Source organism: Myxocyprinus asiaticus, chromosome 46 (genome assembly GCF_019703515.2).
Source record: "Myxocyprinus asiaticus isolate MX2 ecotype Aquarium Trade chromosome 46, UBuf_Myxa_2, whole genome shotgun sequence".
NCBI classification, from domain to species: Eukaryota; Metazoa; Chordata; class Actinopteri; order Cypriniformes; family Catostomidae; genus Myxocyprinus; species Myxocyprinus asiaticus.
This window is the reverse complement of record NC_059389.1, coordinates 17255192-17268013: the sequence shown is the minus strand read 5'-3', so window position 1 is coordinate 17268013 and position 12822 is coordinate 17255192. Positions and strand designations below refer to the sequence as shown.

At 35.2% G+C, this 12822-nt stretch overlaps 1 protein-coding gene across 1 annotated transcript; it reads right to left on the bottom strand.

The window, feature by feature from the left end:
- Nucleotides 1-9330: 9330 nt before the first annotated feature.
- LOC127435597 (UDP-glucuronosyltransferase 2C1-like) lies at nt 9331-11497 on the bottom strand. The gene is made up of 2 exons (XM_051689168.1): nt 11421-11497; nt 9331-11300 (listed from the first exon to the last, which is right to left on the bottom strand). The coding sequence occupies exons 1-2, from the start codon at nt 11423-11425 to the stop codon at nt 9710-9712; spliced, it is 1596 nt and encodes a 531-aa protein (XP_051545128.1). The 5' UTR covers nt 11426-11497; the 3' UTR covers nt 9331-9709.
- Nucleotides 11498-12822: the final 1325 nt, after the last annotated feature.

The following is a 12822-nucleotide window of genomic DNA, read 5'->3' as shown; positions in this document are numbered from 1 at the left end:
CTTTAGGGAAGTAGGCTACACCTGGCCACAGCAGGACTGAAAAGTGTGAAGTATAGTATAAGAAAGATTTTTTAATGGCATCTGATCTTTTTTGTTTTTGTTTTTATTTTATACTGTTGTATTTTATGGCCATTATTAACTGTATTAATGTTACTATTCATTAAATGTATTAAATAAATTTAATATATTTAAACACATTAAATTCATGTAATTAATACATTAATTAATAAATGTCATTAGTGTACATTTTGTTATTAATATTATTGGTTTGATAGTAACATATATATATATATATATATATATATATATATATATATATATTGCCTCATTAAGTAGCTTCAATGTAGCTAGCTACTTTTTTGATAGTAACTTGTAGTGTAGCTAACTACTTTTTCAAAAGAGTAGCTTGACTGTAGCTTAACTACTTAAAATTATGTATAGCTTGTAGCTTGTCAAACTACAGTTTCAAAGTAGCTTCCCCAACACCTTGTTTTGTATAGTACATACTGGTACACTGAAGACGTTGTCTAATATATGAAAAAAATCAGACGACAATGGTTTAGTTTATGAATACTTTCCCAATTTTGGATGCTAAATGTAATGTAACAGAATTTTGGTACAAAACTACTTTCATTATAACAGTAAGGGTCTTATTATTATTATTTTGTTCTATAGTTTTGATATAACTAGCTTTACAGTAGATTAGAGATTCTTCTCTGCTAAATGTACTTATTTTTTCTTTTTTATATATATTAATGCAAGGGGCAGCTGAAAGCGATGGGGGTTAACATCATAGTTCTGATTTGCTTAGTTTTTGTTTGTTTAATATTTGGATTACCAGGTTAAGTGCAAAGACTACTCTACCACCACAACCACACTTATGATGTGGTGCTGCCTACATTGCTGTTCACTGCTGAAACAAACACTTGAGGAAAAAAATACAAGTATACAATAATCTATAGTTCTCATTATGACGGTCTACTGCCATCTGCTGAACAATAAACGTACTACAGCAATAGACAGCATTTTCTTAATTCGCTGGTGGGTTTATTAGGATTGTGCCATGTCCAAATTATTGCATGCATTTCCTATTTCAGAGAAGACATCTCAAATATGAGTTTGCAGTTTTATTCTGATTAATTAATATGGTTAATAAATTGAATGATTAAATTTCTTTGTCAAGTCCAAGCTTCTCAATATCTTATACGTTTGCAAAAACCCGAAACATTTAAACATGAGAAACGTTAATAGAATGTGCTAAATATGATATTGGGATTTTGAACCAATAGCATATACTCTGTTGTGGCAGAAGATAATTTGTGGAGGAAAAAAGTTATCTAAATTGCAGCATAGTTGTGATTTATTAATATATCATAGACCAACCAACAAAGTAGTCCACCAACATAATAAATATGAAAATACTTGCATACATTGTTCCATTTTTCCACAATTAATGTGTGACGACAGGGAGGGCATTTGTTACAACTGTCCTCATACCAGGTACAGTTGTAACACTACACCAGGACAGTTGTAACACTCATTTGTAATGAGCTAAAAAAGGCATTATACTTATAATAAAATGTTATACATTGTTTTCAAATATTTCTAATGCTTGCATATGTATCAATTCTTACACATCAGCTGGAAATACCCTCTTAGTTTTCCTCACCCTGATACAAGGCATCCTGTGACATGAACATATATGCATGCAAACAAACAAAAATACACATTTACAATCATATATCTGGACTAAATCTACTTCAAAATCAAAATCTTCTAAATCATTTCCACTCCGTAATGTTCTTTTTTCTATCTATCTATCTATCTATCTATCTATCTATCTATCTATCTATCTATCCGTCTGTACACACACACACACACACACACACAAACACACACACACACACATGTTGGGTTTTCATGTTTTATGAGGACTCTCCATAGACATAATGGTTTTTATACTGTACAAACTTTATATTCTATAACCTAACCATAACCCTACCCCTAAACCTAACCCTCACAGAAAACTTTCTGCATTTTTACATTTTCAAAAAAACATAATTTAGTATGATTTATAAGCTGTTGTTCTCGTGGGGACCGACTGATTGTCCCCACAACGTCAAAAATGTCAGGTTTTACTATCCTTGTGGGGACATTTGGTCCCCACAACGTAGGGAATACCTGGACACACACACACACCTATTTATAATATACTGTATATCTGGCTGGCTTTCTACCAATTAATTCATACATTTATTTGTCTTATCTAAGCTTTCTGACTGAATAAAAGCTAAAAAAAACTCTATTAGGAGCATTGGCAACCATGTTTCATATGCAGCGGGGACAGATGTAACAGTGTTACATTTGTCCACCTCTGATCACGTTGCATGTTTGCCTGATTTTCTCAGTGACCTTGCATCCTAGCATGTCACAAAATGTTAATTTGAAGTAGACAAATCAGTAATTACTACAAGGAAAGTTTCCTTTCATGGTTATTCAGGAATAATGATTAATTCACAATGAAAGAGAAGTAAGAAAATGAAAAATGTGCCCCCTAAAAAAGTTCTCTAATAATTTCTAATCAATGTAGACTATGATCTTGAAATTTCCCACACAGAGATCACATACTAATGTGAATGTGAAAATGAAAATGACAAACTTGCATTAGAAGGGAAATATTCGCAGTGTTACAACTGTACTCTAATACAACTGCACTCGGTCTACCCAAACTGAACAACACCACTGCAACATTTTGACACCTGTATGCTAATTCATTTGTGGGTCTCTCATGTTGCACTCCAGTTTGTGATTATTTGCACTTGTGTCGATAAAGTTCCATCCTGAGTAGGCGGACATGGCACTTTATGTCAAGAACAAGCTGTTCTCACTGGCAATGACCAGAATAGATGTTAACTGTGATATTTATGTCTACATAAACATCATGTTTTCACCAGTTTATATAGGGATGCATGGGTGTTTACTCAAACTGACACTGTCTATGCTGGCGATGATAAACCAATGTTGGCAGTCCTTCTGTTAGAAATGACAACAGATTAGTTCTACTTCACCCTACTGATTTTTAATCTCTTTCTCTCACAGAGATAAAATGGATTGTCCCTACCCCTGTTTGAGCAATGTAAAGGGGAGTTATGATACAATGTTGTATTTCTGTCACTTTCTTTTTCTTAAATATATTCTTTAAATATGGAAAAAGAGTCAGAAGAGGTTGACAACCTATATTATCTGTATGGTATCTGTACAGATACAAAAGACTCATTTGTCTTAAAGGGGATAGTTCACCCTAAAATGGAAATTCTCTCATCATTTACTCACCCTCATGCCATCCCAGATGTGTCACTTTCTTTCTTCTGCACAACACAAACGAAGATTCTTAGAAGAATATTTCAGCTCTGTAGGTCCTTACAATGCAAGTGAATGGTGACCAGACCTTTCAAGCTCCAAAAATCACATAACGGCAGAATAAAAGTAATCCATATGACTCCAGTGGTTAAATCCATATCTTCAGAAGTGATATGATAGGTGTGGGTGAGAAACAGATCAATATTTAAGTCCTTTTTTACTATAAATCTCCACTTTCACATCCTGAAAGTGAAAGTGGAGATTTGTAGTAGAAAAGATTTGAACAGTGAACCAAATCTTGTTGCTTGAAACAGTGTATGGATGTTCTAATGACTTGCTCTTTCTATAGCCTGGGGCTGCAGCATTTGTTTACATCCATCTCTTTTCCTTATATCATCTGTCCCACATTGTGCTCAAACTAAGTAGATAGGCATCTTATATTCCTCAGAAAAAATAAAATAAAATTAATAAATAATAATAATAATAATAATTGATATAATTATTTAGACATATACAGTATATGCTTTAACCTTATGTGTGACTTTGTGTCTTAGTTCTCGCTAAGACTGAAAATATAGAATTTTATTCCACAGCACTGTTGAATGTCAATGCTTCATTCTAGTTGGTTGACAGATGATACAATGTGCTGATTAATTTTCTATAACTGCAGTAAAGTAGTTTCAGGTTTTTCGACCGCATTACAGTCCCATATCACTTTGCCAAATTATTTGAATTTAAGATTCATATGCTTTTTCAAATTTTTCTAGTTATTCTAATATGACAAACAACTTACATTTTATTTTTCTCAATTTATTATGAACAAAATCTGTTTTAGGGACATTTGATGATGTCTGATTTCTCTGCTTTTCAGGCCTCCAAATTAATTCATGCAAACTTTGCTCATCTTAACATCTGTCCTCACCAGTAGGCTAATAATAATATAATATCTAGAGGATACTAGGCATCTTATGGGCAATGAGCAATGAAAGTAACAAAGAACAAATTCTGATGAAGCTTGTGATGTCTAATGATGCCTCTGGCATGAAATATTATGTTCTTCTTCTTTGCTAATTAAAACAGCAATGTGTCATTTGCATATCATTTGCACTCTCAGAATACTGGCACATACCCTCCAGACAAGGTTAAGCAATAAGAAGCATGATCACCACATTATTTTGAATGACTACCCAAAGTATAGTTTGAAATGAAAATAAAAATTAAAAAAAAGGCAGCACTGTATAATCCGCACAGAGACTCCATTCAAACTTTTTTTTGTAGATAATTTCAGTCATAGGTGTAATATCTATTGTAGTCCTTACAAATATTATACTTTTAAAAAATAAATTTGAAGGTGCTACTGTTTGCGCCGTTCTGGAACTTCCATGAGACTGAGCTATTACATTAGACATGCCCTCTCTTTTCAAAACACCGCCCTTCAAAGATACCGTTGAGACCATCACCAAACAGTAGAGCAGCATTGCGACTTTTCAGAGTTGTTAAACACAACATACATTTGTGCAAATTAGCAAAATAGCGCCCTCAGCTTACAACTGTTATGAATATGACATGTTCAGAATTATGAATATGAATATGACATGAATGTTCCACTTCAACTACTACACTATGAGAAAGCAAAAAATGATTGACAGACAAAAAGCAAATCAAAGTGTTCTGATTGGCTGATCATAGAATGTGTCTGTGGCCCATGGTCACATTTTTGTTAGCTGTTACACAATCTAGTGCTGTCAGAGAGACCAGTGAAATATCTCAGGGCACTTATTTCAGTGATAATATTTCGGGGAGAAGGAACATTTTCTGCATGCGATTCCATAAAAAATCCCTAACGACACATTTAAAATTATAGTTTGAAAAAATATAGACTTTTAGAATGTTTAGATGTTTAGAATATTTTAGTTGACAGCTATAGACCTTTTTCAGAATCAGAATGAGCTTCATTGCCAAGTGTTCTCACGTACACAATTTGTTTTGGTGATAGGAGAAAGGTAAGAGTATAAATACAGTAGATATACAAATGATAAGACAAATAACAGAATGGCGTATGTACATGTGCATGTGGTAATGTATGTGCAAGGTAGGGGTATGTACAGTTATTTAATTAAATTTGAATTTACATTTGTACATGAGATATGTATTTACATTATTGCACTATGTAACTTACACAGCTGACAAAGGAAGTACAACCTCTCCTGAGCCTTCATCACAATGGAGTCTATGTGGGTCTCCCACTTCAGGTCCTGAGAGATAGTAGAGCCCAGGAACCTGAATGACTCCACTGCTGCCACAGTGCTGTTCAGGATGGTGGTGTGTGTGTGTGTGTGTGTGTGTGTGTGTGTGTGAATGTGGGGGGGGGGGGGGATTTCTCCTGAAGTCCACTATCATCTCCACTGTTTTGAGCATGTCACACCAGACAGCCAGCTGATCAACCTCCCGTCTGTATGCAGACTCGTCACCATCGCAGATGAGGCCGATGACCGTGGTGTCATCTGCAAACTTCAGAAGCTTGACAGTGGGTTCTTTTGCAGAGCAGTCATTCATATACAGGGAGAAGAGCAATGGAGAGAGTACGCGTCCCTGAGGAGCACCAGTGCTAAAAGTGAGGGTCCCAGATGTGAGTTTCCCCAGTCTCACTAGCTGCTGCCTATCTGTCAGAATGCTGGTGATCCATTGACAGTTTGGGGTGGGCACGGAGAGCTGAGTCAGTTTGGTTGAGAGAAGATCAGGCATGATGGTATTGAAGGCTAAAATGAAGTACACAAATAGGATCCTTGCATAAGTCCCAGTTCTGTCGAGGTGATGCAGAATATAATGCAGTTCTATATTGACGGCATCATCCACAGACCTGTTTGCTCAGTTAGCAAACTGAAGGGGGTCCAGCAGGGGTCCAGTGATGTCCTTCCGGTAGGCCAAAACCAGTCTCTCAAATGACTTCATGACCACAGATGTGAGAGCGACAGGTCTGTAGTCATTCTATGAAGTTAAAATAGTGCTGTAGAAGGTTCGTTGTCTGGGTAATGAATGAGTCAGGAGGCAGCGAACTGTCAACGTGACTATTTTTATTACTCTTCAGCATGGTTCATAAAATGTAAACAAAAAATCACTCAGTGGCCAAGTAGTCTCTCTCTCTCTCTCTCTCTCTCTCTCTCTCTCTCTCATACACAAACAAACAAACAAACAAACAAGTAAAGGCTTCTATCGAGCACACAATGGTACAGTCTCTCTCTCTCTCTCTCTCTCTCTCTCTCTCTCTCTCTCTCTCTCTCTCTCTCTCTCTCTCTCTCTCTCTCTCTCTCTCTCTCTCTGTCACTCTGAAGCCTCGTGCGCCTTTTTATGTCTCCCTCCATCATCACTACAATAATAAACAGGTGTTAGAGATCAACCTTTGGGATTATCTTCGTTGCCTTACCGCTCTCTCTCCCCCAGACAGACACACAACCACGCCCCTAAGTTCCTAAATAATTTGCATGTGCAGAGTAAGATTTGTAAAAATGAAGTTACAAGCTGTTAGAAAAAATTGCATGCACAGAGTAAAATTTGTGAAAGCGTAAATCAAATTGCAAGCGTAAAAAATAAATTGCATGCGCACGGAAAGTTGCAAGCATATGAAAAAATGTTAGCAATAATTTAATGCTTTGCATAAGTGTAATTCATGTGTTGTGAATCTGAAATTGCATTTTAACACAAAGTCAATTTGCTGTGTATTCTTCTAACTTCCTTTTTTTTTTTTTTTTGCGCTTATACTTTTGCCACTGTTTTTTCACCTAAACATGACCAAAAACATTGCAAACCTACAATCAGCGATATGCAAGCAAAGAAAGGGTGTCATGAACAGCAAAACGGATTGACCGTGTAGAATCAGTCTGAATGTGTCAAATAAACTTCTGCAAATTTCTCACTGAAAAGAGTTTTGCAAGTGTGCAGGGGAAGGCGTGTCTACCTGCTTCTAGTAACCAATAAAATGAGGTTTTCGTTGACAAGTTTACTCTGACCTGATTGGTTTAATATCGTGACAGATCACTTGTTCTTCATATGGCTCAGTGTCCTTCCTCTGGGTATCTCTCCTCTCTTAAATATTAAACTGAAATATTAATACATACACGTTCTTTTATTGCGAGTGTAATGTTGAGCTGACACCATATATTGATATACTGTAATGTGATATACTGGTGTTCAAATGTTTCTTCTTGTTCATTATTTTATTTATATTTCATTTACTTTCAATTATCATTGGCATGGCAAATGGGTGGTTGGTTGGATGGATGGATGGATGGAACTTGCTGGTATCATTGAACTCATTCTAAAAACAGAGTTCACAGAGTTTTACAGAGAGGCTTACTTTATTCATTTGTTTTCTAGCATGAGTTTTGTCATACCAGCTAATTCCATCTATTCACCAAAATGCCTTGGCAATGATGATTAATAGTAAATATAAATAAATCTTGTATGTATTAATATTTCAGTTTAATGTCACATCATTAAACCAATCAGGTCAGAGTAAACTGGTCAAGGAAAACCTAATTTGATTGGTTACTAGAATCAGGTAGACCTGCCTTCCCCTTGCGCTTGCAAAACTGAAAGGAATTTGTGCCAAAAGTGTGAGCGCAACAAAGGGAAGGTGGAACAGTGTATATCGGATTAATTCTGGAAAATATTTTTGCCACAAATACAAGTCATTTACACGTTTGCAGTAGTTTATTTTACACATACAGACTGATTATACGCGGTCAATCCATTTAGCTGTTCATGACGCCCTTTCTTTGCTTGCATATCACTGATTGTAGGTTTGCAATATTTTTGGCCATGTTTAGGTGCAAAAACAGTGCCAAAAGTGTAAGCGTGAAAAAAAAAAAAAAAGAAGTCAGAGGAATACACACCAAATTTACTTTGTGTTAATACACAATTACAGATACACAACACATGAATTACACTTATGCAAAGCATTAAAGTATAGCTAATATTTTTTTCTTACACTTACAACTTGATTTACACCTTTACAAAACGTCCGGTGCGCATGCAATTTATTTTTAAGCTTGCAATTTGGTTTACGCTTCCACAAATCTTCCTCTGTGCGTGTACATTTTTCTATCACACTTGTAACTTCATTTATGCTTTTACAAATCTTTGCACATGCAAATCATTTAGGCACTATTTTACCTTTATATTTTTCACACTCTGGGTTTTGGAATGGAAGTAAACATTTGCAGGGTAAACTTTGACAGCGGTGAATGGGAGTGAATGGGAGATCACAGCAAATATTATTTTTACTTACCCATTTGCTCCAAGATCAAAGGAAAAAATCCACTATTACATTTTAATGACTTTCCAGAAGAGTTAAAAAAAGAGAGTGTTGGATTAACACAGTAAAATGGGAGAAGATGCCAAATTTACTGTCACTCTCTCAGCAGCTGTAATAAAAAACCCCTCGCAGCTGTGGTTTTTCACAGGCAACAAGTGAGCAAAGTATAATGTTATAAATTTACACTCAATATTTAAAAAATGTATAATATAATTTTATATATATATATATATATATATATATATATATATATATATATATATATATATATATATATATATATATTTACACTGATACATAAGGCGGAAACATGTCATCACAGTCTGTGAAAAAGGTCTATAATATAATTTTTACATTTGCTTACTGAATTGGGATTGTTTTTTATTTGTTTGTTGTTGTTTTTTTTTTTTTTTTTTTTTTCATTTCTAAGCCATATTCTAGGCACAGAAGCAGCTCCATTTATATTGTATATTATTATCAATCTCTGCCCCTCTCTTTACAATCTAATTATCATTTCATCTAAACTTTAACAGTATTCTTTTGCTGCCTTGCAGGCACTGGTATTTCCTTCTTGAAATGCAAACCTTTTTACAGATTTATAAAGAACTGTTTGTTTCCTCCATTCCTAAACAAACACAGCACACATTGTTGTTCAACAAGGTTTTTTAATACTCATACATTGTATAAGATTAACTGAAATAAATTTGTTTTTCGCAAGTGAGTCCAGTTTTTATGCAGAATAGTTAAGCAACATTGCAGTGAGCTTACACCTGTGGACTTTATTGAATTAAAGATAACAATTAGTTACCAGAATTGTGATCTTGACAACAAGCAGAAAAGATAACATAGAAAAAGATGATTTTATTCAGTGATTGTACACTGCAAATGAGTTTGTGATTCATGTATGAGCTATGTATTGCATTAAAAATAAACAAAAGTAGATTTTCATTTTTCACATAAAAAAAACAACAACAAAAAAAAACAATATTGATTATAAAATGTTATCTTAGAAGTAGGCAAACTTTTAACACTAAATCACTCAGATTTCATTTTCCTTTTAAATATCATTTTAAAACACATACATCTTATGACACTGTAAATCACAAAACAAAATGTCACAAATGTTACCACTAGAGTGAAAATAACATCTATAGAGTGGTAAGCAATCCAGGACATTCTGAATGACTGTGTTCTTAAATGAGACACCCCTCCATTCTTTATGACAAACTCAATCCAGAAGATAGCACGATCAAGGGGTTTCATTGGCTGATCATGGTGCAGACGGGACAATCTCTGCATGTTTTCCCTATACGTTGAGTTATACAGCAATTCTTCCAGTGCCTGTAGAATCATAGTCCTGTCCAACTCAGCAATATCCACAAGTTTAGCTGTGCCTTTAACCTTCATTCTAGAAAGATTGTCAGGTTGATCAAATACTAAAGGCAGACCCAAAATGGGCACCCCATGGTAGATGGCCTCTTGAATTCCATTAGTGCCTCCATGTGTTACAAACACTTTAGTTTGGGGATGTCCAAGCAGATCATTCTGGGGTAACCAATCAACAAGTAATGTATTATTACCAATATTAACAGGACGAGATCCAGTGTGTCTCCAAATTATTTTTTGTGGCACCTGGGCAAAAGCTGCAGCAATTTCCTCTGTGATGTCCTGTGGGAGATAGCTAAACAGGGTCCCTAGAGACATGACAATAAGACCTTGCTGTCCAGAGCTCTGCACAAATTCCTCAAGATCAGATGGAAGTGGCTTAGCGGGTTTGCACTGGAAGCCGCCCATATAGATCACATTTGGCATAGTCGGTCGTGGAAACTCAAAGGTAAAGTCATTTCTCATGAGCCAAATGTCTGCATCCTGAAGGAGGGAAACATAATGGATTTCTGATCCGAAGTATTTATTGCAGAAAGATTGGTAGTGTGAGTAGACAAAATATTTTTTGTGAAGAAGCGAAAAAAAGTAGCCGATTATATTATGCACTCTTTGACCAAAAGTCATCTTATCTGTTAGTTTTACTCCTGGTACAGGAACATATGAAAGTGGAGAAGGAGCTATATCAAAATGTGCCTCTCCATGCATGGTCCAACGTGCATTTAGAACAAGAGGGAGACAAAGGCGGTGGGCCAGGAACACTCCAGCTCCAAAAACTGGATCGGTAAGAACCATGTCATATTTGGCATCCTTGATTGAATCCATTAAGGTTTTATTCTCAAAAATTTCTCCCATCATCAAAAGTTGATTGCGGTGCATCTCTTCAAATACTTTTCCAACCTCTAATGCCATTATGAGGTGGTTCCAGAAGGACAGTTTCTGTCTTCTGATGACCAGAATCTGTCTCACAAATGCATCAAGCAGTTCCTTTTCAATGCCACCTTTGTTAGAAACAGTGATTGAGGTGTAGAAAGGAGACTCCTCCTTGATATACCAGCTGTTAGAGGCTCTAAGCACCGTCACGTGGTGCCCTCTTGTATGTAGTTCCTCAGTAAGCACCTTCATATTCACCCAGTGACTTCCATCAATTGGAAATACCAACACTGCACCTCCGTACACTTGAGATAATATGCACAGGAATACTAATATAGAGACGGGAATGTAATGCATCTTCTTTGTCAACCTTTGATGGAAGCAAGTAACCAGTAAATGACAGTACATTTTGTAATTGAGCTAAAACAAAACCTCCCCCCCTCAGAAAAAAAAAACAATTTAGAAAATCAAGGCAACCTGCTTCACTTACCACATGAACTGAAGCTCACTTGTTGCCTGTGAAAAAAATATAAGTATGTGAGCTGGTAGAAAACCAGCCCAGCCCAATATGTGTAAGAGCAGGAAAGCAGAAGTGAAATAGAACACCAGTGAGATTTCTTCCGTATGCACAAAAGCATGTGTAAACTTGTACATCATACTCAGATATTTTCCCCTTTTTGATGAGTGTGGTTTTATTTATTTATTTGTTTTTCACTTTGTATTTTGGAAAAATAACCTATGAGCACAGTGCATTGTTTTTTATATTGCCCAAGTTTATTAACTCTTGTGCGACCTATAATACATCTTTAATACACTGTATACACAAAATAGTTACACTCAGGACCTTAAGGATAAAAATTTTCCCATTGGAACCCATTAAAACAGCAATATTTGATCCCAGTGACATTAAAGCATAAAATCATGAATTCTATGATATTATGCTTTTATTCTGGAGCCCTGGCTTCAAAATGTACATTTGTAATGTTTTCCACCAGATGGTGCCATTTTTCTCCTGTTTAGCCTATGGAGCATATACATGCTTTTTTCCTATTTTCTGTTTGCTGTATTATAGAGCACTACAGGCTAATTGAATTAATGATGCAGATAAAATTGTGTGGGTGTGTTGGTATGGATGTCAGAGTGTGTTTTGTTTGTGTGTATTGAGAAATTGTGCGTGTGTGTGTGTAAAAACAGTGGAATTATGTAAACAAACTGGCATTTAAAGGGTTAAAATCCTGAAAATGAATAAATATTTGGTAGTTATGATCAGGACTGATGTTGGTTAAAAAAAATTAACTCATTAAAAATGGAAAATAATATTAATATATAATATTATTATGGCAGTTTTTTGACACTGACATTTTTGTCCTCTAAGGACCTCTGAGTAACTTTTTATTTTATTGACGCACAAGGGCTAAGTTACCATGGATTTAAAGAAAACCTAATTAGTAGGCCTACATAAAGTGGTTATTCATGCTATGAAACTCAAACTGTAGTTTAGACAATAATAATAAAAAAATAATAGTTTCAAATCTACAGGCCATTAACCTTTTTTTTTTTTTTTTTTTTACTTGTACACAAAAGCATATATACAGATTATGACTGGAAACATTTTTGCAAAATTATATTACATGGCTACTTATTGCTTAGTGAAAGTGAATTGTCCACTGGATTGTTATTTTTTTCTCCCAAACAGATGAGGTTTTTAAGGTTAATGGTTATCAAGTTTTATATCAACAAGATCGACCTGCCAATACCTTAAACCTTAAACCTAACCGATTGTGTCAGAAAAAGCAAATGAGCGATGAAAAATGCAATTATCAGCTGAGCTACTGCACAACGTAATTGCATTTAAACAAGCTTACTGTATAAATTGTAATGTAATGCAAAAT